The following is a 21490-nucleotide window of genomic DNA, read 5'->3' as shown; positions in this document are numbered from 1 at the left end:
CCCTCTGCCCCTTTAAATCCACTGGAGCATTTAACAAGGTGCTTATGCAAGATGGATCTGCTGGCAAAAAAAAAAAGGATTCCCTCCAATGCTGTCCTACAGGTCTGGAGAGATCCTTATCTCAAGATGCCTGCCTTTGTTCTGCCAATTCTGATAAGTGCCTGACTAACGATGGAGAGAGACTTGCCTCGTCCGTCTTCCCCACCCTGCTCTGCTACGCATGCGCGAGGCGAAGACAAAGGAATAGGTAATTACAAGAGAGTTTCATTCATTTTCCCTGCAGTATCGCCAAAAGAGGAGCCCAGCTGGGAGGTTTTCTCACCCAACACAGACCCGGTGTCGTAGACGACGTGTGAATGCGCTGGCCTCGGGGACGGCTACTTGAAAAGGCATCCCCCAAAAAAGAAAGCGTGGTACCCGGGAGCCTCATCTCCGGGAGCCACTAAGATGCGCTCGTTTTCATGTGCCATGATTCGGTGGCTAACGCAGCAGAGGGGTGGAGAAGGGAGAGAAACTGCAGGATCTCTGATTTACAAGAAACCACATTCGCTTGGGGGTGGGGAGAGGATGCCAGGAGGGGGCTTGCTATGCATATTCATGGCGGAGAGGACGAAGCCACGGGGATCCATGCAGTATTCCTAAACTCCATAGAGATGGTGTGGATCTTTGCATTGAAGCAAAAAAAAATCCCCAAACCAAGACACAAACGCTTCTGGTCTTGTAGGCTTTGCATTTAAGCAGGGTGGGAGATTAAAATGTTTGTGGCCACTGCTATCATATCCCCCCACCCCGCCCCCTCCTCGTCTGTCTTTCTTTTTCACCCCACACTGGTGACCAATAATAAAACCAGAAGCTCTTTTCTTCAGCATCGCTTAAGAAAGAACAATCACACAGTGTAACACCCCAGGATGGTTTTAAAATAAAAAAATTGGCAGGCGTCCACTTTACACCTCGCCCGCCCTCTGCTAAGAGAAGATTGAAGGGGTGATTTTTTAAAAAGGAGGAGGGGAAACACGTTTAGCCAAAATACACACGCACAGATCGTTTAGGAGTTTTCTCCAAAGTGCTCCACAGGTAATATAGCTGCGAAAAACCATCCTTTCAAGCCCAAGCTGAGGCTCTCATGCCATGTTATCTCGCATTTACGCTCTTCCCCCCTCCTTCCTCTCCCCCCTCCCCTGCATGATCTTAACATGGATGTACGCCCCCTCCCCAATATGCCTTCTTCGAGATATCCATGCTATGCAGTCTATATTTATTTATTTATTTATTTATTCTGTACATATAGATATATAGATATATAGATATATATTAAAAAGATGGGGAAAGAAATCTGTAACATCCCCTCCAAAAAAAAAGTGGCTTAAAAAAATTAAAGAGAAAAACAACCCCAAACCCTCCATCCCGATTCCCCACATCCATCCCTTTCTCCATCATGCCCGTGGACGTCTCCATGCAAAGATTTCAAGACATAGGCACTGACTTAAATTTCTCCCTTTCATAGAAACCCATCGCCCAGGCATGTGGGCTACCTAGATCTTGCTTCTCCCTCTTTTAAATATATATATAGATCAGAAAATCTCCCAATACACACACACACACATTAAAAATTTCGAGAGAACAAGCGGTTTTCATTTTTGGAGGCGGGGGCGTTTGTTTCAACAGCAATAAGAACCGGATCGACCAGCTGGCTGCCGCGTAAAAAACACAGAGGGGGGGAAACAAGAAAATCCAAATTGTCTCCAGCCTCTCGGATGGCTCTTACCTCGTTCCTTTGCTCCTCTGTCCCCTTTGGTGCGGCTGCGAGGCTGGGGTCACAAAGAGAGAGAGAGAGCGGGGTCCCGGCTCGCCCTGGCGCCCGCTGAGTCTCGCCGGAGATCTCCCTCGCTCGCTGGCTGGGAGTGTAGTGGCTGGAGCTGTGGCTGCTTGGAGTAACGCCGGCGCCGCCGCTACTGCTGCCGCTGCATTTCTCCCCCTCCCTCCCGCTTCTCTCGGTGACAGTCTGTGGGCAGTTCAAAAGCCACACATGCACACGCACGCACGCGCGCACAGACACGCGCACCGGGTTTGGTTCCTCTCTCTCTCCTCACCCCCTCCGCGCGCGCGCGTACCCACCCACCCCTCCCTCCTTACCTTTTTTTTTTCTTCTCTCCCCCCCCCCAATTATTTCACCCAAAGCTCATCAGCTTCAAGAGATGCCTCCTTTCGCCCTTAGGGGGCGGTCCCGAGCCAAGGTTTTAAATATCCGCTTTGCGCGTTTCAAGACGGAGTCTTGTTTTGGAAGGCGCGTAAACATGCCCACCGAGCTTCCAACCCCCACGTGAAAGGATGGATCCCGCGGTGGGGAGGAACAGCAAGGGCAGATCTCTCTGCTGGTGGATTCTGACTCCTTTCCTAAGAGATCTTGCAAGCCTTCAGAGATGCTTTTTACTTCGCTTCCCCTGCCTCTTTATATATTACTAATATTATTGTGGTTTTTACGCACGGGGCGGAGCGCAAGCGGTCGTCGTCGTTGGCATTCTGGCACCGCGCGGCTGGATGGGGAATGGGAGAGACGCGCGCCAGCAGAATGGGCTTCTTCTGCGCGCTCTGGGCTTCCTCGAAGGAACGGCAGCTTGTGGCCAAGGGATGGCAAACGCGGATGGCGAAGGGATGAGGAGAGGACCACCCCGGGGAGGCTTGCGCGCAGGAGTGCGCGGCGTGCTGCGTTGGGTTGCAGGAGGGCCGGAATGCTTGCATTTAAAAGTGCCACCTGCTTGGGACATCGAGGAAAACCTTCCTCTGGTGATGGGACGGTTGTGAGACAACGGAGAGGAGAGGGCTTCGTTTTAATCTCGAAAGCATGGAGGCAACTCTTCTCGAGTGTGGGGAAAGGATGCTTAGGAACTGGAGTATGGACGTGTTGTAAGGAAAGGCAGGATACTTCGCCATGCACGAAAGATGTGTATGAACTGTCTGAGATATAAGCAACCGCTTATTAAACTAGCTACAAATTGTCTCCAAATATTCTGCAAGCTGGCGACCGCCCCCTCCTTCAGTGAGCAACGTGAAGGCAACGATTTTGTGTTTTTTTCTATCACAGAGCAAGCAGTGCGTGCGTTTAGCATGCTGCTAAACAGAGATTTTTTTTTAATTGGCGTGGGGTTTGTATTTGTAGTTCTGCAGCGCCCTCTGCTACTTAAATGGCTGTATAGCAGGACATACTTTTAATGATTTTTTTAAAGTTAAAATAATGAGGCATTAAACTTTATTGAAGAATATTCAGAAATGAAAGTGAAGCTGTCCACAAAGTATATGCCAATCTGAAAAACTGCTTAGAATAAGCAGATCTGTTGCCACATGACACTGGCTAAACAACTTCAAATAATTGCAACATAAAGATACAAGCCAAAATCTTCTTTTTCAAAATATTTTTAGAAAATATGCATATATGGTAATGTATTGTTGCTTTTGGTTCGTTATGAAAAGTACAATACAAAATTGTGCCTGCAAATTGAAGAGCAGGAATTCTATACAAATGAATTTAATTAACTTGAAGTTGATAAAAGTAATTTGTACTAAGAATTTTGTCTAAGGCACCTGTTTCATTGCTGATATATATTACACCAAAGCATGGTTTCATGCATGGCACCAAAACCACTTGCATTTCCTTCATCTGTAATGTGAATGTAAAGTTGCCTAGAATGTATATTGAATTTTAAATGGCATTTCCCCCTCTCTCCTGCACTGATTTTCACACATATCCACAGCAACAACATGAGAGGCTCAAAAGTGCTTGGTTTGCTCAGCATGTTTGCTCAGAAGCAAGTTCCATTTAGTTCAATGGGGTGTACTCCCTAGTCAGTGTGCTTAGCAGCCTATTCATGTTTTACTAGAAGAAAGTCCTATTGTGTTCAATGAGACTTCGTCCCAGGTGAGGTTTGCAGCATCAGTGATGTGCGCAACACACCCTAGCATAATTTCTTCTGAAATCAGTGGAAATTACTCCAGTGGCTTCTGCCAGTGGGGTAGGATGAAAGTTTGCAACTTTCATGGATTGAGTATATATTATACTGGATCCAACTTTCATGGATCCAGTATAAAAAATATAAGGCACTGAGGAAGGAGACAAAACACTGCATAGCACAGCTACATCAGAATGGTAAATGGGTCCTTTCAAATTCAAAGACTTCTGTTCTATACCATAAAGCTTGTCAGGAATGCTCATCCAGTATTTACTTAAGCTTTGGTAAACGGAATTAGTGTAGAAAGCTTAACAGGTGATCAAAATACAGATTATTGGACCTCCTTCCCAAGACTTCTGGTAAAGGGGAAAAAATGATATGTAGAATTCATTGTTTCAGTGTACAGAGCTGCATGGCTGCAGAAGCAACAAGCCTGCTAAAATTATTTACATATAAATCACCACCAACCATATTAGAACATACGGAAGTAGCTTGTACAATCGAGAAGAAAAAATGCACTGGAGAATGTAGCTCTGTTTTCTTGGAGAGAGCAATAGAAAAAACTATTAATTTCTCATTTGTAGTAAGCATGCTAGACAAATTCCGGCTGCCGAGAGCTATGCCAATAAAGCAATGTTCACCTATTGTGGTATCTAATTTCTTCTGAAATTATGAGTCGGCGTTCTGAAGAAATGCACACAAGCAAAGTTGCTCCATTGATATATCCCCATTCAAATATCCAATGAATCCAACTCTTTATTTTAGAGTTGGCCATGCCACATCATTCCCCAAAACGCACACGTACTAAGTAACTGGCTCCGTTTTCCTGATGGAGACAGCAAGCCCAGCAGACAGCGTGATTGGAATATAGATCTACTCATTGCTATGGAAACAAGAGACAAAGCCTGCATGAGGATTAAGAAATGCAAATCCACTAGAATGTGGTTTGTGCCTTTCTATTAAGCTGTCCCTGCACAGGCTATAAAAGACCTGTAATATATTTATGTACGACTAAGTGACTGGTATGAATTGATAAAACCATTAACTCCAGTATTCAAATTATTGTAAATCAGTGCTAAATGTCATTTATTTGTTTCTCCTTGACACCAATGTACAGTTAACTACCTTGTAAAATTCAATTCAGAAGTGTCCTAAGCATGAATAGCTAACACATTTATGCATTAGCCTTCTAAATATATTTGTGAAAAGATTTTTCTGCGGCCTTAGCTACTACATTTCCACCGAAAAAGCAGTATTTCCCCCTTGGAAAGCTGGAGGCATTTTGGCATGTTTCCTGGACTCTAGACTATGCTACCCCATTTATCCAGAGTGCTTTGAGGAGTGTGGTCTATGGCTGCAATCCTATACCACTTACCTTTCCTGAGCAAGGTTCTGGAGCAAGTGGTTGCAGACCAGATCCAGGTGCTTTGGGAAGAAACTGATTTTCTGGATCCATTTCAATCGGTATAGGCCCGGTTTTGGCACAGAAATTGCTTTGGTCGTCCTGTACGACGACCTCTGTCGAGAGAGAGACAAGCGAAACCTATCCCTGCCAATTCTTCTCGACCTCTCAGTGGCTTTTGATACCATCAACCATGTTATCCTTCTGGAGTGACTCTCAGAACTAAGTGTGGGTGGCACTACTTTGCAGTGGTTCCAGTCCTACTTGGATGGTAGCTCCCAGAGGGTGTTACTTGGGGAGTGCTTTTCATCCCCTTGGAACCTTCAATGAGGGGTGACGCAGGACTCAATTCTATCCCCCATGTTGTTTAAAAGATGTTGTTGGACTCCAACCCCCATCAGGACCAGACAGCATAGGTGATGGTCAGGGATTATAGGAGTTAAGAGTCTAACAGCAACTGGAAGACCACAGATTCCCCTGTTTTATAGCTGAAGGTCTAATCTAGATTTGCATTTGAGTCAAAATTAGGCCTGCTAATAAGAGCATACTGTTCCATGTCAGGAGATGGTACCGGCCCATAGCTAACCTCATAAGCAGAACTCCAGACAAAGCATGGCATAACCCACCTAAGGTTATCAGGACAGTGGTGTCTCGGGCTGCCATAGGAATAACACACGTCAGCCTGAGCTGTTTCATTTGAAAAGGGTGATGCAGGGAACAGCAGCTTATGAACACTTCTCCATGTGTTTCGTGCTCTTGGTAGCACTTGTGTCAACAGAGTCTGCCCCAAGTAAGAAACCTTTTTCTTGCAGATGCCTTGAAAGCACAACTTAGGTGCTCCTTTATTACTTCAGAGAATTCTACAAGGCAGAAATGCAGAGTCCTGTTCTTTGATCTCTGTTAAGGCTGAATTGTTTCTTGTGTGGTATTTGTGGAAACATCATTGTAAGAGGTCTGAGTTATTCTTCCCCAGAGGGAGCAACCCTTCAGCTTCTCTCAGTTGTTCATGTTTGGGTGCCACCACATTTGCGGCACGGTCATGCTCTTCAACGGCCCTGACCCCTTCTTTCACGCTCTCCATGGCCAGCGTGACAGGTCCATTCGGATCCGGCATGGGTTTGAAAAAGGAGGTATTTGCCAGGTTCAGGGTGTGGAGAGCCGGAAGGGGAGAGTCCAGGGCTGGCATTGCCTCGGCAAGGTCTCCCTCGCACTCCTCCTGTAATCATATCAAATATACCACAAAGTCAGGATGAACAGTCCAGTGAAACAATAACTTTCCAAGAACCACCCTTTCCTTTCTTATTCCAGGTGCTGCCACTGGATGTGCCTTGACTGGAATTGATTGAGGGCCCTCTCGGTGGCAGTTCCCCACCTGTCAAATGCACTCCCTGCTGCAATGGGAATATGGTCACCCAGTGAGTTTTAGAACTCAGTGTGGATTTGAACCCTGGTCTCCCCTGGCCTAACACTCAACTGCATCACACTCACTCACTTGTGACCCCACAAAAGGAGGGCATTTTTAGCTCAATATTACTTTTAACTCTGGGGTAAATAGCAACCCTGGGGAGGCAGCTGTCAACGTTTTCCTTTTTTTGAGGGATATTCCCTTATTCTGAATAGGATTCTTCACAAGAAAGAGGAAAAGTTGACAGCTATGGGCAGATCAGAACTGGGGGGGGCAGGCAAGGGGTTGAAACCCCTCTAAGCAACATCATGTGTGAACATCCCCTCTTAATTGCAGCTCTTTAGTTAAAAAGCAACTGTGGAAGGGCACATCATGTGCTGACAGTGCAGCCCTGTGTGTGCCTCTTTTTTCAGTCTTCTTGGGTTCAAGGGGGCTTACTCTCAGGTAAGTTGGCATAGTAGAGAATGGGGAGGGAGCACCAGGCTGCACAGCACAATTACCTGAATACCCTGGGCAATAGCGGCCGCTTCATTGGCTTCCTTTTCATCTGCACCCACTAGCTGCTCCTTGGCATCAGAAACTGCAACCTAAGGAGGACAACCAAGAGAGAGGGCATAATCTACATATTAATTCCTTACTGTCCCATTCTTCAGTTCACCACATTTCATAATCATATTCAAATTCAGGGAAAAAATCAAAACAAAAATGCACCAACATTTTAGTGGGCAACTAGGTACCAGAATCTGCCAGTGATTTTGCTTTCTAACTAATCAAGAACAGTGTAGTTTGTTAAGGGTGCTGGGAACATATACAAATTTCCTTAAAATCTACCTGTTTTGATTGAGGGCCCTCTCAGTGGCAGTTCTCCACCTGTCAAATGCACTGCCTCGTGCAATGGGAACAGGGTCACCCAGTGAGTTTTAGATTTGAACCCCGGTCTCCCCTGGCCTAACACTCAGCTGCATCACACTCACTCACTTATGACACCACAAAAGGAGGGCATTTTTAGCCCAATATTACTTTTAACTCTGGGGTAAACAGCAACCCTGGGGAGGCAGCTGTCAACGTTTTCCTTTTTTTGAAGGAAATTCCCTTATTCCGAATAGGATTCTTCGCAAGAAAAGGGGAAAGTTGACAGTTATGGGCAGATCAGAACTGGGAGGGGGGCAAGGAGTTGAAACCCCTCCCCGCAACATCATGTGTGAACATCCCCTCTTGATTGCGGCTCTTTAGTTAAGAAGCAACTGTGGATACAGCAGATAATAATAAACAGCAGATATAACTACGGATACAGCAGATAATGAAAACAGATACAAATTTCCATAAAATCTACCTGTTTCAACATAACCAGAGACATGGGCTCCTTGGTGACGTGGTCAGACTCCTCCAAGTAGTATTCCACTAGAAATCCATTGACTAAAAACTTGAAATTGCTTGAGTACTCAAGAACGTTCTCTCTCAGTCTCTGTTCATAATACTGAGCTTGCAACAGATATGGCAGATAATGAAAACAGATACAAATTTCCTTAAAATCTACCTGTTTAAACATAACCAGAGACATGGGCTCCTTGGTGACGTGGTCAGACTCCTCCAAGTAGTATTCCACTTTAAATCCATTGAGTAAAAACTTGAAATTGCTTGAGTACTCAATAACGTTCTCTCTCAGTCTCTGTCCATAATACTGAGCTTGCAACGGATACAGCAGATAATGAAAACAGATACAGTGGTGCCCCGCAAGACAAATGCCTCGCAAGACGGAAAACTCGCTAGACGAAAGGGTTTTCCGTTTTTGAGCTGCTTGGCAAGATGAATTTCCCTATGGGCTTGCTTCGCAAGACGAAAACGTCTTGCAAGTTTGTTTCCTTTTTCTTAACACCTTTGATACAGTTGCAACTTGACTTCGAGGAGCAACTCATAGAACGCAGTGTACATAGTAGCCTTTTTTGAGGTTTTTAAAGACTTTGGTGATTTTTGAAGCTTTTCCAAAACTTCTTTTGCAGCCATTTGGTAAGTTAAGCTTTTAAAACTTTTTTTGGGGGGGGTTGGATTTTGGGTTGGGGTGTTTGGAATTCAAGGACTTGGTGTTGGGAAGGGGTTTGCAAGAATCTGGAAGCTTGTGTGTTTTTTTCCTGCATTTTTATGATTTTCTGTGACCATTGGGCCACTCTGCTGTTTTTTTAAAAAATTCTGGATTTGAATTTCTGTGTGCTGGGTGGCTGGGGGAACAGTTGGGGAGGGGTTTGCAAGAATCTGGAAGCTTGTTTTTCCCCCCTGCATTTTTATGATTTTCTGTGACCATTGGGCCACTCTGCTGTTTTTTTAAAAAAATTCTGGGTTTGAATTTTGAAATGTTCTTTACAGCATGTGTGACTTTAAAGAGCACTTAATAAACTCTTGTACCAAATTTGGCTTTGTTTGGACTTTGTTTGAACGAATTAATTTCGTCTTGCGAGGCACCACTGTACAAATTTCCATAAAATCTACCTGTTTCAACATAACCAGAGACATGGGCTCCTTGGTGACGTGGTCAGACTCCTCCAAGTAGTATTCCACTTGAAATCCATTGAGTAAAAATTTGAAATTGCTTGAGTACTCAATAACGTTCTCTCTCAGTCTCCTGTACTCTCCACCCTGCTGTTTGAAAGTTGCTGTTAGCAGCACTGGCTCTGAGAGGGCACCCAACTCTTCTTTGCCCATATTTTCAAGCAAGACTAGGGTTCCAAACTGGATGGCGTTCTCCAAAGTCCTTGCGTAAGTGGAGTCAGACACCTTATAGCTTGCTGCTTCCGTGCCCCTATCCTCCTTTCCTCCCAAGCTCATCTTTTCAGCCCTGTCCAGCTTCTGAGAGCATTCCTCAATGCTGTTTTCAAGTTCTTTCTTCCGGTTATGTAGTGGTTGGGAGTTACTCGTGCGTAATCCTGCTCCGTTTGAGCATCGGATTGCCTGGTTAAACCCTCCGGACTGCGCAGCCCATCTTAGCGTGGCTGCCCTTAGTCACTCGTAGAATCTGTCTGTGGGTGTTTCTTAAAGCGTTGCCAACATAAGAGTTGTTTGACGCCCAATCGTTTCCGCCTCTCACTTCGCGGAAGTCTCCTGCGCAGGGTGGGCGTGGGCAGCGGGGTGCTTGGGCTCTCCTTGCTAACTTCCAACGAAGAGTCCTGGAGCCCCTGCACCTCCCTGTCCCGTTGCTCTCCTGGATCCCTGGTGTTACACTCATTCTCTTCCCCTTCTTCCCGGCTGAGTCTCCCTCTGGCGCTTGGACCTTCCCCTGCAGAATCAGAGACCCTCTCCGTCTCCCGTGCCTCTGATGGCAGTTCCCTGACAAGTTATTAAGTGATTCAAGTTCATCGTTTAGGTCCCGGAGGCGGTCAATTACTTCTTTAGTTCGTCTCTGTCTGTATTGAGCTTCTGCATCAGCAGAGTGAGCAACCCTTCCTCTTTCCTGAGTTCTTGATGTTTTGGGGCCACCACCTTTGCCACCCGGTCGTACGCTTCCATGGATCCAACTCCTTGGCACATTCCTTTGCAGGCAGTTGATACAGCTGGCTCTATGAAAGATGGCTGAAAGTCCACCTGGCTGAAAGTCCACAACTTCTCTCTACTTCTCTTCATTACAGCTGGGAGGAAATTCTCTTTGTCAGACGTCTTCAAGGAGTCGAGGAATTTCAGGTCCCTTACAACCATTTTCGAACTACCTGAAATTTCAAATAAATACATATATATTAAAATGTTGTCAAAATATAAATATCTCATTTTAAAAATCTGGAAGATTTTCAACCTTGCTGTTCTTTCCCCTGTAATAGTTTTGGGAGCATCCAGGTGATTCTTAAGCCGAAGGAAATGGATAAGGTCATAGAATGACACTTGTATCTATGGTTCATTTTATTGCATTGAATGCAGGCGGGGGGCTGGTGCCCATTGGACTTGTAGGGCAGAATATGGGAGAGTCAACAGTAGTAGGGAATTAGAGCCAATGACAGGCAAAGTGAGCTAATTCTGGCTTTGTCCTCACCCTCCTTGCTGCTGAGTTGCATAACAGCAACACTGGGTCTAAGGAGGAACAGGAGCAGATGGGGGCTGGCTAAGCAGAGGCTTAGCTTTTTAGGGCAGTTCCCCACTTGCCCTAATGGACTAAAGTCTACTGGTTGAATGTCTGAATATATAATATAAAGTGATACGATGAAAATGCTCAGTATCAACAAAGAAACACATGACAACCCCTCCCAATAGAGGATTAAAAAAATAAATTACCGCTTCCAGTTGAATCAGGTTTTCTTTCTGGCTTTTTTTCACGTTTTCCATGCCCAACTTGACAGGTCCTGGTGGATCGTTTATGCAGTTGACAAATGAGGTATTTGTCAGGTTCAGGGTATGGAGAGCCTAAAACGGACCTTCCAGAGCGGGCATTCGCTCCACCAGGTCGCTCTCGCACTCCTCCTGTAATGACATCAAATATATTCTCAGTAGGGATTTGATAGCCCTGGTCTCCCCCGGCCTAACACGCTAACTACATCACACTCACTCTCTTGTGACCCCACAAAAGGGGCAATGGTGGAGCTTCATGCTCCGGCACCGGGGGGGCAGAGAGAAGGCGGGGCGGGGTGTGCGTCCTGGGGGCGGGAAGTGCTGCCTGTGGGGCGGGGTGCCCAGCACGGGGGCAGCTGCAATGGCATCCTGCCAGGATCATGCTGCCGGGGGGTGGTGTGCTCCCCCTGCACTCCTCTTCCTCTGCCAGTAAAAGGGGGGCATTTTTAGAAATTTTTAGCAATAAATGCAAATGTTTTACCTTTAAAGGTAAAGGGTAAAGGGACCCCTGACTGTTAGGTCCAGTCGCGGACGACTCTGGGGTTGCGGCGCTCAACTCGCTTTACTGGTTGAGGGAGCCGGCATCCAGCTTCCGGGCACATGGCCAGCATGACTAAGCTGCTTCTGGCAAACCAGAGCAGCATACAGAAACGCCGTTTACCTTCCCACCAGAGCGGTACCTATATATCTACTTGCAGGATTTTGGAGGGGGAATTCATGACTGTGTAAATAGGTATGACATTGCTTTATATGTATGGTGCAGATGGGGCCAAAAACCACCAGAAGATTAATATCTGGGGCAGCGAGGGGAAGGTAGAGGGCAAGGAAGACCTTACACAGGAATGGACGGATTATGAAGTTAACAGAATCAAAGAATCAAAGAGCTAGAATGGAAGAGAGGGTCATCTAGTTCAACATCCTGCAATGCAGGGGCTCAAAGCCATGACCCTGACCTGAAAATGAAAGCCAAGGTAGGAACTGGGGAAAGCCAGAAGCGAAGTTGAATGAAATGACAAAGCAAAGAGTTGGGCTCAACGCAAGAAAGAAAACTGGGAGCAAAGCAAAGAGGACTTCCAGACCAGTATTGGGTGGGATTCAGCCACATCCCAGCAAATCCCGGTTGTGCAGTCAAGGTGATTGGGAGGCCTTGAACAACAAACCCACTCCTCCCAAAAGAATGGACTTTTTACAAAATATTCCCCCTCTGGGGAAAGCTGATCATTTTCCAGGACTTCTGCAGCTTTACAATATGCAATTGGAAAGAACAGAGAGCTGGAGAAGCCTGTCCTTGTTGTCGAGTAATCTCCTACCATAGTTAGATTCACCTAGGAATAGAAACAACGCATTTGAATGAAATGGTAAGGTGTTTATAGAGCATGCAGAGATACCGTCTGTTTAAAACAGAAGACTAAATAAGACTCTGCTCACAAGGTGACCAGAGCCCTCATAAAGTGGGCTCAGGGTGGAATTGGAACCTACAGTGGGACACTTTTAATAAGCAGCCAGATGTTAGCTGGCCTTGCATTACTAGGGATGATGGAGTTTTGTCACAAATCCCAATGTACTATGGGGTTTGTGAGGGCGTTTTGTGAGAGGGCTGAGGTGGGGTTTGTGATGGTGCTTTGTGAGTGGGCTGAGGTGGGGTTTGTGATGGCCCTTTGTGAGTGGGCTGAGGTGGGGTTTGTGATGGCCCTTTGTGAGTGGGCTGAGGTGGGGTTTGTGATGGCCCTTTGTGAGTGGGCTGAGGTGGGGTTTGTGATGGCCCTTTGTGAGTGGGCTGAGGTGGGGTTTGTGACTCAAACCCTTAGGGTGAGTCCCCTGTAGCATTTCATCTTTCAGCCTTGTAGATGTTAGCATTTATGGAACTGGACAACAGCCCTTTAAAGAACACAGCCAGCTCCTTCGCAAAGGCAGGGCTAATTGCAGGACAGGGTTTGCCAACCTCAACCTCTTTGCTGAGACAACATCCACCCATTAACTACAATCAAGAGAAAACTGCAGCCACTGGAGGTCACAGGACCTGTCCATGGTCCTGATAGGGCTTGCCTAAATCTGGGTGTATTTTTATTTTTATTTATTTCTTATGATCTATACACCACTTGATTGCAAGCAAAGCTCAAAGCAGCTTACAAAAAGAGTAAAACCATAAAATCATCTAAAAAAAGGAAACAACTATTGAAAACATTGAAAAATAAATAAGATCAACGATGGGCTCACGGCGGCTAAAACCAGGTATAAAAACAATTGATTAAAATACAACTTAAAAAACAAGATTAAAATAAAACATTAAATTGCAGCCTCATTTCAGTAGAAACTCAAATCAAAAACTTTTTTGGGAATGAAAACGTCAAGTGTTCACCAAGGCTAACTATCCAGACTGGTCCTACATGGGCCAGAAAAAAACCAGGGAAGTCCCCAAATAGGAGTTCCATCACAGGAGGAGAGGGGGTGGGAGAAAGAGGGGGAGGGGATCAAGATGATTCCAAGCCAAAGGCCAGGCGGAACAACTCTGTCTTACAGGCCCTGCGGAAAGAAATCAGGTCCTGCAGGGCCCTGGTCTCATGAGGCAGAGCGTTCCCCCAGGCCAGAGCCAGTGTAGCATATGCACTGCATGACCAGGCGGCGACAGCCACAGCCCCCAGGAATCATAAGGAAGAAATAAAATTAGGCCACAACTTTATTAAACTTCCAAATGTAGGAAGACTTTGGCTTAGGTCTTGGGCGTGTACCCCCCCCCAGCACCCCAGCCGGGGGGGAACTGGGGCTCATCAGAGTAAATGGGATATGGGGGTGCTCTGCGAGACATATGTGTAGCAGGCAGCCAAGCCCATATCCCCACACGCAGGGTAGTTCACTGATGACCTTTCAGTGTAGGGTCAGTGACACCCATATATATAACCCCTTTAAGAGGGGGACCCTTGAATCGCCGGTGCAATGGGGTGAGTCACCACTTCATGCCCTGCCCCCCACCATATACAGTGGTACCTCAGGTTACATACGCTTCAGGTTACAGACTCTGCTAACCCAGAAATAGTGCTTCAGCTTAAGAACTTTGCTTCAGGATGAGAACAGAAATTGTGCTCCGGCGGCACAGGAGGCCCCATTAGCTAAAGTGGTGCTTCAGATTAAGAACAGTTTCAGGTTATGTACGGAGCTCAGGAACGAATTAAGTACTTAACCTGAGGTACCACTGTAGGGAAGAAAAGACTAAAGGATTCCACCCAAGGCCATAACCGCCACCTGAGACCACAAACTCACGGTCTTGCCACCATCTGGAAAACCATTCAACTTACCTCCAACCACTCCATCAGGCCATGCCTGATGTCACACAGCAAGAGCTCACTCACAGGGCTGGAAAGATGCACGCCATCAGGTCTGAAAAGAACAGGCCTACCAACTTCAATTTCGAGGTGCTTCACCACATGGCCTCCCTTTACGCAGCACTCCTGTGAACTAGCCAGTGTGGTGTAGTGGTTAAGAGCAATAGACTCGTAATCTGGGGAACCGGGTTCGCGTCTCCGCTCCTCCACATGCAGCTGCTGGGTGACCTTGGGCCAGTCACACTTCTTTGAAGTCTCTCAGCCCCACTCACCTCACAGAGTGTTTGTTGTGGGGGAGGAAGGGAAAGGAGATTGTTAGCCGCTTTGAGACACCTTAAAGGGAGTGAAAGGCGGGATATCAAATCCAAACTCTTCTTCTTCTTCTTCTAAAGGGTGGCCAGATGCATGAACAAGGAACTGGCCAGGCTCCTCAGGGCGGGCTCTCATAAATTTACACATGTCTGCCACAGGGCAAGGCCCAGGCTGCGAGACTAGAGCAGGCCAAGAAACAAGAGAGAATGAAATGACATGAATTGTTATGTACTGAGTTGACTAGGATCCAAACTGCAGCAGTCTGATTGGTCCTAGAACAATAGGATCCAAATTGCAGCAGTCTGATTGGTCCTAGAACAATAGGATTCAGAATGCAGCAGTCTGATTGGTCCAAGAACAATGCAGCAGTATGATTGGTTGGCAGGAACCACCCAATCATGCTCCAGATATAAGTGAATCCACAACCTGATTGGCTTACAGTAGAATTCCAGAATTAACCAATCATGTGCAGCCCATTGTGTAAATAATGTATATAAGCAGATACTTTGAGGGGACTTTCATTCATTCCTCCTCACCACTGTGAGCTGAATAAAGAGCATGAAATCACTTTGCGACTCTGAGTATATTTCATGAATGCTAGCAAGCCAATGCACAGGGCTATAAATGGCAGGTAGACAAATCCAATTTGCAAGGGGGACCCCAGAGGTCATCCAGACCAACCTCCGGTCCCACAGAGGGCCCAGCAAAAAAATGGGCAAATACCATGCACTGGGAATAGCACCCCAACAGCGGCTGCCCTGGAACAATGGGAGGCTTCACTAGGCCACAGCCCTCTCACTGCAATCCAGCATCTGCCAGGGAACAATTGGAGGCTTCACTAGGCCTCAGTAGGCCGCAGATCCCCCCACTGCAATCCAGCAGCTGGCAGGGAACAAAGGGAGGCCTCAATAGGCTTTGCTAGGCCAAAGGCCCCCGAAAAATGGAAGGCCTAACAGGACTCGCCAGCAGTAAGCAACAGGAAGGGGGGGAATTAATAGCAAAGAGCTGTCAAGGCAGCTTGGCTCCATGGCAGGAAGTATGATAGGGAAGAAGGAAACGTGGAAAAGGAAATGGGGCCCCAAGTACTCACCACTCTGTGCCACTCTGGCTATTGTTGGCTCCACCCCCTATTTATAAAAATGGGGCTGGCCCCACCTCCCAGCAAGAAACTTGATTACTGAGGTTGGGCATAAACCCCTAAAAATTAACACTGGAAGGCAAGCCAGCCCCTGTTTGCCAGTAAGCCCCCTGGGAACTGTAGCACCATGCATGATCCCACAAAGGGCACCCACAATGTAAAGTGTGAGTGCTCGTTTTGCATACGTAGCCTTCCTTGTTAAGATTGGGAAAGTGCAAAGGATTTCCTTTTGCACAAGTCCTCCCTCCAGGCATCTATCCCAAACCCTCCCCAAATCTGCTCCAAAGGGTTGGAGGAACATATTTAGGGGGAGTTCCATTACACAAGCAGAAATCTTTGTACTGAGACAATGGTTTAATTGGATACTGCTCATTATTTCTCCCCCATCCCCAGTCATAATTCAATGGCAGAGCACGTGGCTTTACACTTTAGTCCCTGGCATCTCCAACACCTGAAACCCTGGAGAGCTTCTACCAGTCAGTGCAGACAGCGCTAAGTTAAATGGACCAACAACAGATTCCTATTTTGCTAACCATTGAGGTTTTTTATCAACCTGATCCTAAATCAAGTGTCACTTCAGATAACAAACACACAACAGTACAGGATTCTATAGCAAGAGCAGTGGCAGTGGTAGATAGTGGCTAGATGTGGTTGAGGGAAATGCATTATGGAAAGAGTTGATGTGGTCTGGAATCCTAGGATGTCACCACAGCAGGCAGTTCTTTTCAGTTAGGTCTCTTATCAAGTGCAGAGAGTGAGAGAGGGAGTTTTACTGTGCGTTTTATACAGCTATGCGCCTCAGAATAAGTAGGTAAAATCTCGTAAGTCTGCCAGTTTCTCGTGTATGTGTGTGTGTGTATTTTCAGTACTTTTTTCTGGGGGGAACGCAGAGGTACTCACACCCCTAAACATTTTGTGAATCAAACGGAAGAAACTAAAAAGTTTAAACATTTTATTTTCTTCTCTAGCACGGTGAATCCTCAATTCTGTTGCTACCCGGGATGGCAGCCTCATTTCCTGAGTCTCAGACTGAACAAGCATTTAATGTGTGAAGTAGGAGTTGGAATCTAGCATGAGGTAGTGCATGTTCTTTGTGCTTTTGTCCATTTACTGTATTTATTTTCCCCAATTTCAACTATAAAATGGTGATTTCCTTGAGTCAAAATGAGAGTACCCCTAAACATTCCCCCCCCCCCCCAGAAAACAAGCACTGTATGTTTTATCGTACCAAAGAAAGTTATGTGTTATGTTTAAACTCCTGGGGCAGCTTCTGCACATATAAATACCACAACATGTGCTCTCTTGAAGAGAAGCACATTCATCAGAATAGTGGCCTCAGAATAGTGGTCTCAAATCTCAAATCTAAAGTTTGATCATCAAAGGCACTGATGGAAACAATGGCCAGGTGCCTTGTGAAATGCCCTGTGAGACACAAAGGAAGGCAAAGTAAGTCTCAGTGCAGCTTTGCCATTCCTTCTGGTGACCCCAGGCAGACAGTTGAAACTGCTGGTGAAGGTGGCAAGGTCACGTCTACACCATACATTTAAGGTACTATTATGCCACTTTAAATTGCCCTGGCTTCCTCTCCCAAAGAATCCTGGGAACTGTAGTTTGTTAAAGGTGCTGAAAGTTGTTAGATCCCTCACAGAGCTACCATTTGTAGGTTGATCCATAGTTCTTTCAGACTGATTGACATGCAACTATCTGAGTCCAAAATTAGAGGAGGAAAGATGTTGGGCACCCTTACCTTCTAATAGGAGTGCTCTTGGTAAGGTTTCCAGTCAGGGTGACCCCCTCCTTCCTCCATGTTTTCCACCTCCCCACCCTAATTAATTATAAGTATTCCCTGGGTAATGAGCATATCCAGTTCTTATGACACCAGCTTTTGTGTTTGCACATTTCCCCCATTGCCTTTGGATTTTCTTCTTTCTCCATGGCTCTTTCTTAGCTAAAATCCTAACTTTTGCAGCACTTCTCAACCTTGGGTCCCCAGATGTTGTAGGTCTACAACTCACACCATCCCTGACCTGGTCCTTCTAGTTAGGGATGATGGGAGTTGTAGTCCAACAACATTGGGGACCCAAAGTTGAGAAAGGCTGTCCTATTGCATTTAATCTGACATCATGCAGGTAATATCATTCCTTCCACCTCCCGGAGGCCCCTTTGCTGAAAGGAACAGATCATCAACAATAGCAAGCCTTGAGGTGTCCTTCTTGGGATACCAGTGGCTGTGATCAATCCATTGCCTAAGGAATTCTGTAGAAGGCTAGGCTCCGTATACCTCCTTGACAGACATATGTAAGTCATCTAGGAAGAATATTGATGCATTTATCTTCCAAAGACAAAAAGTAACTCCCTCTACCCCTCTCCATCTCCCCATCAACACAAGCAAGCAAAGAAAGGGAGAGGATGAGAATGAGTTAGAGTGTTAGGCCAGAGGAGACCAGGGTTATCAAATCCCCACTGAGTTGTAAAACTTACTGGGTGACCACGTTCCCGTTGCACCAGGGAGTGCATTTGACAGGTGGGGAACTGCCACCGAGAGGGCCCTCAATCAATTCCAATCAAGGCACATCCAGTGGCAGCACCTGGAATAAGAAAGGAAAGGGTGGTTCTCGGAAAGTTATTGTTTCACTGGACTGTTCATCCTGACAATGTGGTATATTTGATATGATTACAGGAGGAGTGCGAGGGAGACCTTGCCGAGGCAATGCCAGCCCTGGACGCTCCCCTTTCGGCTCTCCATACCCTGAACCTGGCAAATACCTCCTTTGTCAAATCCCTACAGGATCCACCAGGACCTGTCAAGCTGGTCATGGAGAGCGTGGAAGAAAAGCCAGAAAGAAAGCCTGATCCAAGTGGAAGCGGCCACTTCCTTGTTAGTATTTTGTGGGAGGGATTGCAGTGTACACTGGAGATTTAGGATGGTGCAGTTAAAGTGGATTAAAGTGCTCTGTCATCCAGCTTGCTCCTTAACGTCCAGATATAATCTAACTTCTGCATAAGCAAGCAAATCAAGATGCATGCCCAATAAGTGGTTTGTCAGGTGGAGCTCACTGATCAAGTTGTTGACTATGCCTTCTGCCTAAGAGCAATCTTCATCTGCTCTTCTTTTTTAAATAGATGACCATGTCCACTCTGTGGCTCCTTGGTCTTTTCCTATTCACTGTGGTGCGGACCATGGTTGGCCCCACCAACTCTTGATTCCAGGTGTAGGTTGGATTTGGCTTAGGTATTGGAGGGCTGGCACATGATAGAGTCTGCGTAACAATAGCAGCAACTCCCCATCCCACACACCACTTTCAAATTACATTGAAAAAGTAAAGAAAAAGTAAAGCAAACTGTAGGGAAAATCCAGGAATGGATTTTCTGTGAAAACAAATTCCTATGTGGAAAAACTGCAGTCAGAGGCAGGGATGGAAGGCTCTGTCAGTTTCAGTTCTCTTTCAGTTACTCTAAGGCTATCAGAGAGTTCCTATGACTTTCTAGTTTTGTTGAATATGAACTCTCATCATTATATTATAATTATTTTTTAAAAAACATACATATTTTATTCACATTGTTGCATTTATGACCTTTTTATTGACATGCAATATTTTATGAATTGCTGCATACAACCCTACTAAAAGAGAATTATATGAAAATGATGAATTGGTGCTGTGATGACTATAGGGGTTGCTCGTGCGTAAGTTGCCGCCACTCCTGGCTATGTTGCCTTGTTAAACCTTTTCTGTCTGGATAGCCCTTCACTTCGTGTCTGCCTCAGTCGCTAGCAGAATCCGTCAGTGGGTGTTTCTTAAACTTTTTCCAGCATAAAAGCTGTTTGACGCCAAGTCTCCTCCTACTCTCCCTGCGCGGAAGTCTTCTGCGCAGGGAGGGTGTGGGTAGCGGAGGACCCATGCTCTCCCCGCTGGTCTCCGGTGAAGAGTCCTGGAGCCCCCTCGCTGATTCCCCCATCTGCCCCCCTTTATCCCTGGTGTTACGCTGATTTCCTTCCCCAGGTGATGAGCTGCCTCTCTCCCTGCTGGGCCCCTCTCCAGCATCACGGCGGAGCCTTGCCTCCGCCTCTGGCTCCGATGGCAGTTCCCTGACAGGTGGTATCTGGTTAAATTAGCAAAAATGTATAGAACAGGATCTAGAAAGTGTTGGAAATGTAAAGAAGCAGGGTATACTAGATGCCATGCTAACAAAGTGATAATTACTCCTTGGCTTCGAGACATAAATGAGACCGTCCATGTCTTAGGACAAGCTTACAAGAGATAGACCCTTCTTGGTGGTGAGGCCAAGATGGCAGAACCATTGGTTCCAAAATGGTTACATTCTTAAACGGCTCTACCATCAATATGTTTCTCCCAATGTGCAAACAAACTCTGCTGAGTTGTCACGTAAGAGGCAAAAAGAGAGTTTTCTAGCTATGAAGTCACAGCAACAGCACAATTTCCCCCCGTATTGCCTTCCACCTACTGTGGAATGCGCTGTTTGTACCGCCAAACTTTGCAGTGGGCAATTTGCAGGTGTTGGCACCCTTTTCAAGTGAATCGGACGACTTTGCAGCAGGCAATTTGCAGGGGTTGGGCACCCTTTTCAAGTGAATCGGACGTCAGATTTTTTGGTAAAAACGTGACCCGTGGGTCAGGGCACCAAGGGCTCGTTTTATGGCCTTGCTCTGACCCACTGTCTTGCTCTAGCCAACATGTGGGAAGTTGTTACTGGCACTGGCCTATCTGAAAGTCTTCAGTGCAACCAGAAGATAGACCTGTGGCATCAATGCCTAGTGGTCATCCCTAGCCCATACTTTGAAAAATACTGTGCTGCATCATTTTCTTGGCTTCTGCAGAGAGCCACTTTGATCCAATGCATGGAATTTTGGACTCGCTTTGAGTATAGCAGGGTTCAAATCCAGGCTCATGTTATGAACCTCCCAGGCTCACTGGATACTGGAAAACCATGGGAAGGAAAATAAGCTTCAATTTATTGCACACTGATCTTTTCTGTCAGTTTTTCCTGAATCACTTCTAGTTCAATGACTTGACCACAAGGTGGAACACTCAGATCACTGAAGCAGATTCAGACTGTGCTTCTCATATGAGGACGAAGCCAATGCTAGAATTCCCATTTCAACATAACTTGCATTCATTTCTCCTCTTCCTAGTTGTGAATACAAAAGAGCTTTCTTCTATGGCTGCCAGATTTGCCAGTTGGCCCTTTCAACTTGACACACATTTCCAAAAATGCAGAATGCAGTTTTTGCAAGTAAAATCTTTCACTGCCCAGGCACCCCGATATAGAAATAATCCAAATCTAAGAAATGACCAGATATCCATGCAGTGAATTTTAAAATACCTTGGCTTTTCGGCTGCTTCCCGATTAGTGTCTCCAAGCATTACCGAGTCATCATTCATCTGCAGTTAAGCGGCAAAGGGAATTACAACTGACATTCTATACTGTTTGGAGTCTGACACTTTTAAACCTAAGTCTATAAAAAGAGCCTGGCAAGATCGGACCTAAAACACACCTGCTTTTGTATCCTGCTCTCCCAGTAGCCAAGCGGGTGCCTATAGGAAGCCCTCAAGGGGATCATGAGCATACTCCTCAATTAAAATTCCAGCAAGTGGAATATTGCCTCCAACAGAGGGATATTGGGGGCTGTTTGGACACTGAGCA

General features: G+C 46.1%; 2 protein-coding genes and 2 long non-coding RNA genes across 7 annotated transcripts in view; 2 read left to right on the top strand and 2 right to left on the bottom strand.

The window, feature by feature from the left end:
- The window catches only part of BASP1 (brain abundant membrane attached signal protein 1), an 80364-nt gene extending 78330 nt beyond the window's left edge, over positions 1–2034 (bottom strand). The window contains exon 1 of the mRNA XM_081206629.1: positions 1766–2034. The gene's annotated coding sequence lies outside the window, so the exon portion shown is untranslated. The remainder of the gene's footprint in view (positions 1–1765) is intronic.
- A 4125-nt stretch (positions 2035–6159) lies between these two features.
- Positions 6160–8468, bottom strand: LOC308593434 (uncharacterized protein). The gene is made up of 3 exons (XM_081205771.1): positions 8085–8468; positions 7252–7338; positions 6160–6562 (listed from the first exon to the last, which is right to left on the bottom strand). Exons 1-3 carry the CDS (start codon positions 8310–8312, stop codon positions 6287–6289), a joined length of 591 nt encoding a protein of 196 aa, XP_081061897.1. The 5' UTR covers positions 8313–8468; the 3' UTR covers positions 6160–6286.
- Positions 8469–9219: 751 nt separating this feature from the next.
- Positions 9220–10483, top strand: LOC308593405. The gene is made up of 2 exons (XR_014010947.1): positions 9220–9652; positions 10095–10483. It is a non-coding gene; the product is annotated as an uncharacterized lncRNA (long non-coding RNA).
- A 4800-nt stretch (positions 10484–15283) lies between these two features.
- On the top strand, positions 15284–19127 carry LOC308593970. Of its 4 annotated transcripts, none has more exons than XR_014011166.1 (3): positions 15284–15990; positions 16795–16903; positions 18507–19127. It is a non-coding gene; the product is annotated as an uncharacterized lncRNA (long non-coding RNA). The 4 variants fall into 4 exon arrangements; XR_014011167.1 differs by lacking the exon at positions 15284–15990 and adding an exon at positions 16543–16559; XR_014011168.1 differs by lacking the exon at positions 15284–15990 and adding an exon at positions 16561–16647.
- The last annotated feature ends 2363 nt before the right edge of the window (positions 19128–21490 follow it).

This window comes from Podarcis bocagei (assembly GCF_964188305.1).
Source record: "Podarcis bocagei genome assembly, chromosome: 8".
In the NCBI taxonomy this organism is placed as follows: Eukaryota; Metazoa; Chordata; class Lepidosauria; order Squamata; family Lacertidae; genus Podarcis; species Podarcis bocagei.
This window is presented reverse-complemented; position numbering and strand designations above follow the sequence as displayed.

Coding starts and splice junctions, on each gene's coding strand:
- LOC308593434 (XM_081205771.1), bottom strand. CDS start 8,312: ATGTCTCTGGTTATGTTTAAACAGGTAGATTTTAAGGAAATTTGTATC. Junction 7,339..8,084: donor CTCTGGTTATGTTGAAACAG/GTAGATTTTATG, acceptor TGTCCTCCTTAG/GTTGCAGTTTCTGATGCCAA. Junction 6,563..7,251: donor CTATTGCCCAGGGTATTCAG/GTAATTGTGCTG, acceptor ATATGATTACAG/GAGGAGTGCGAGGGAGACCT.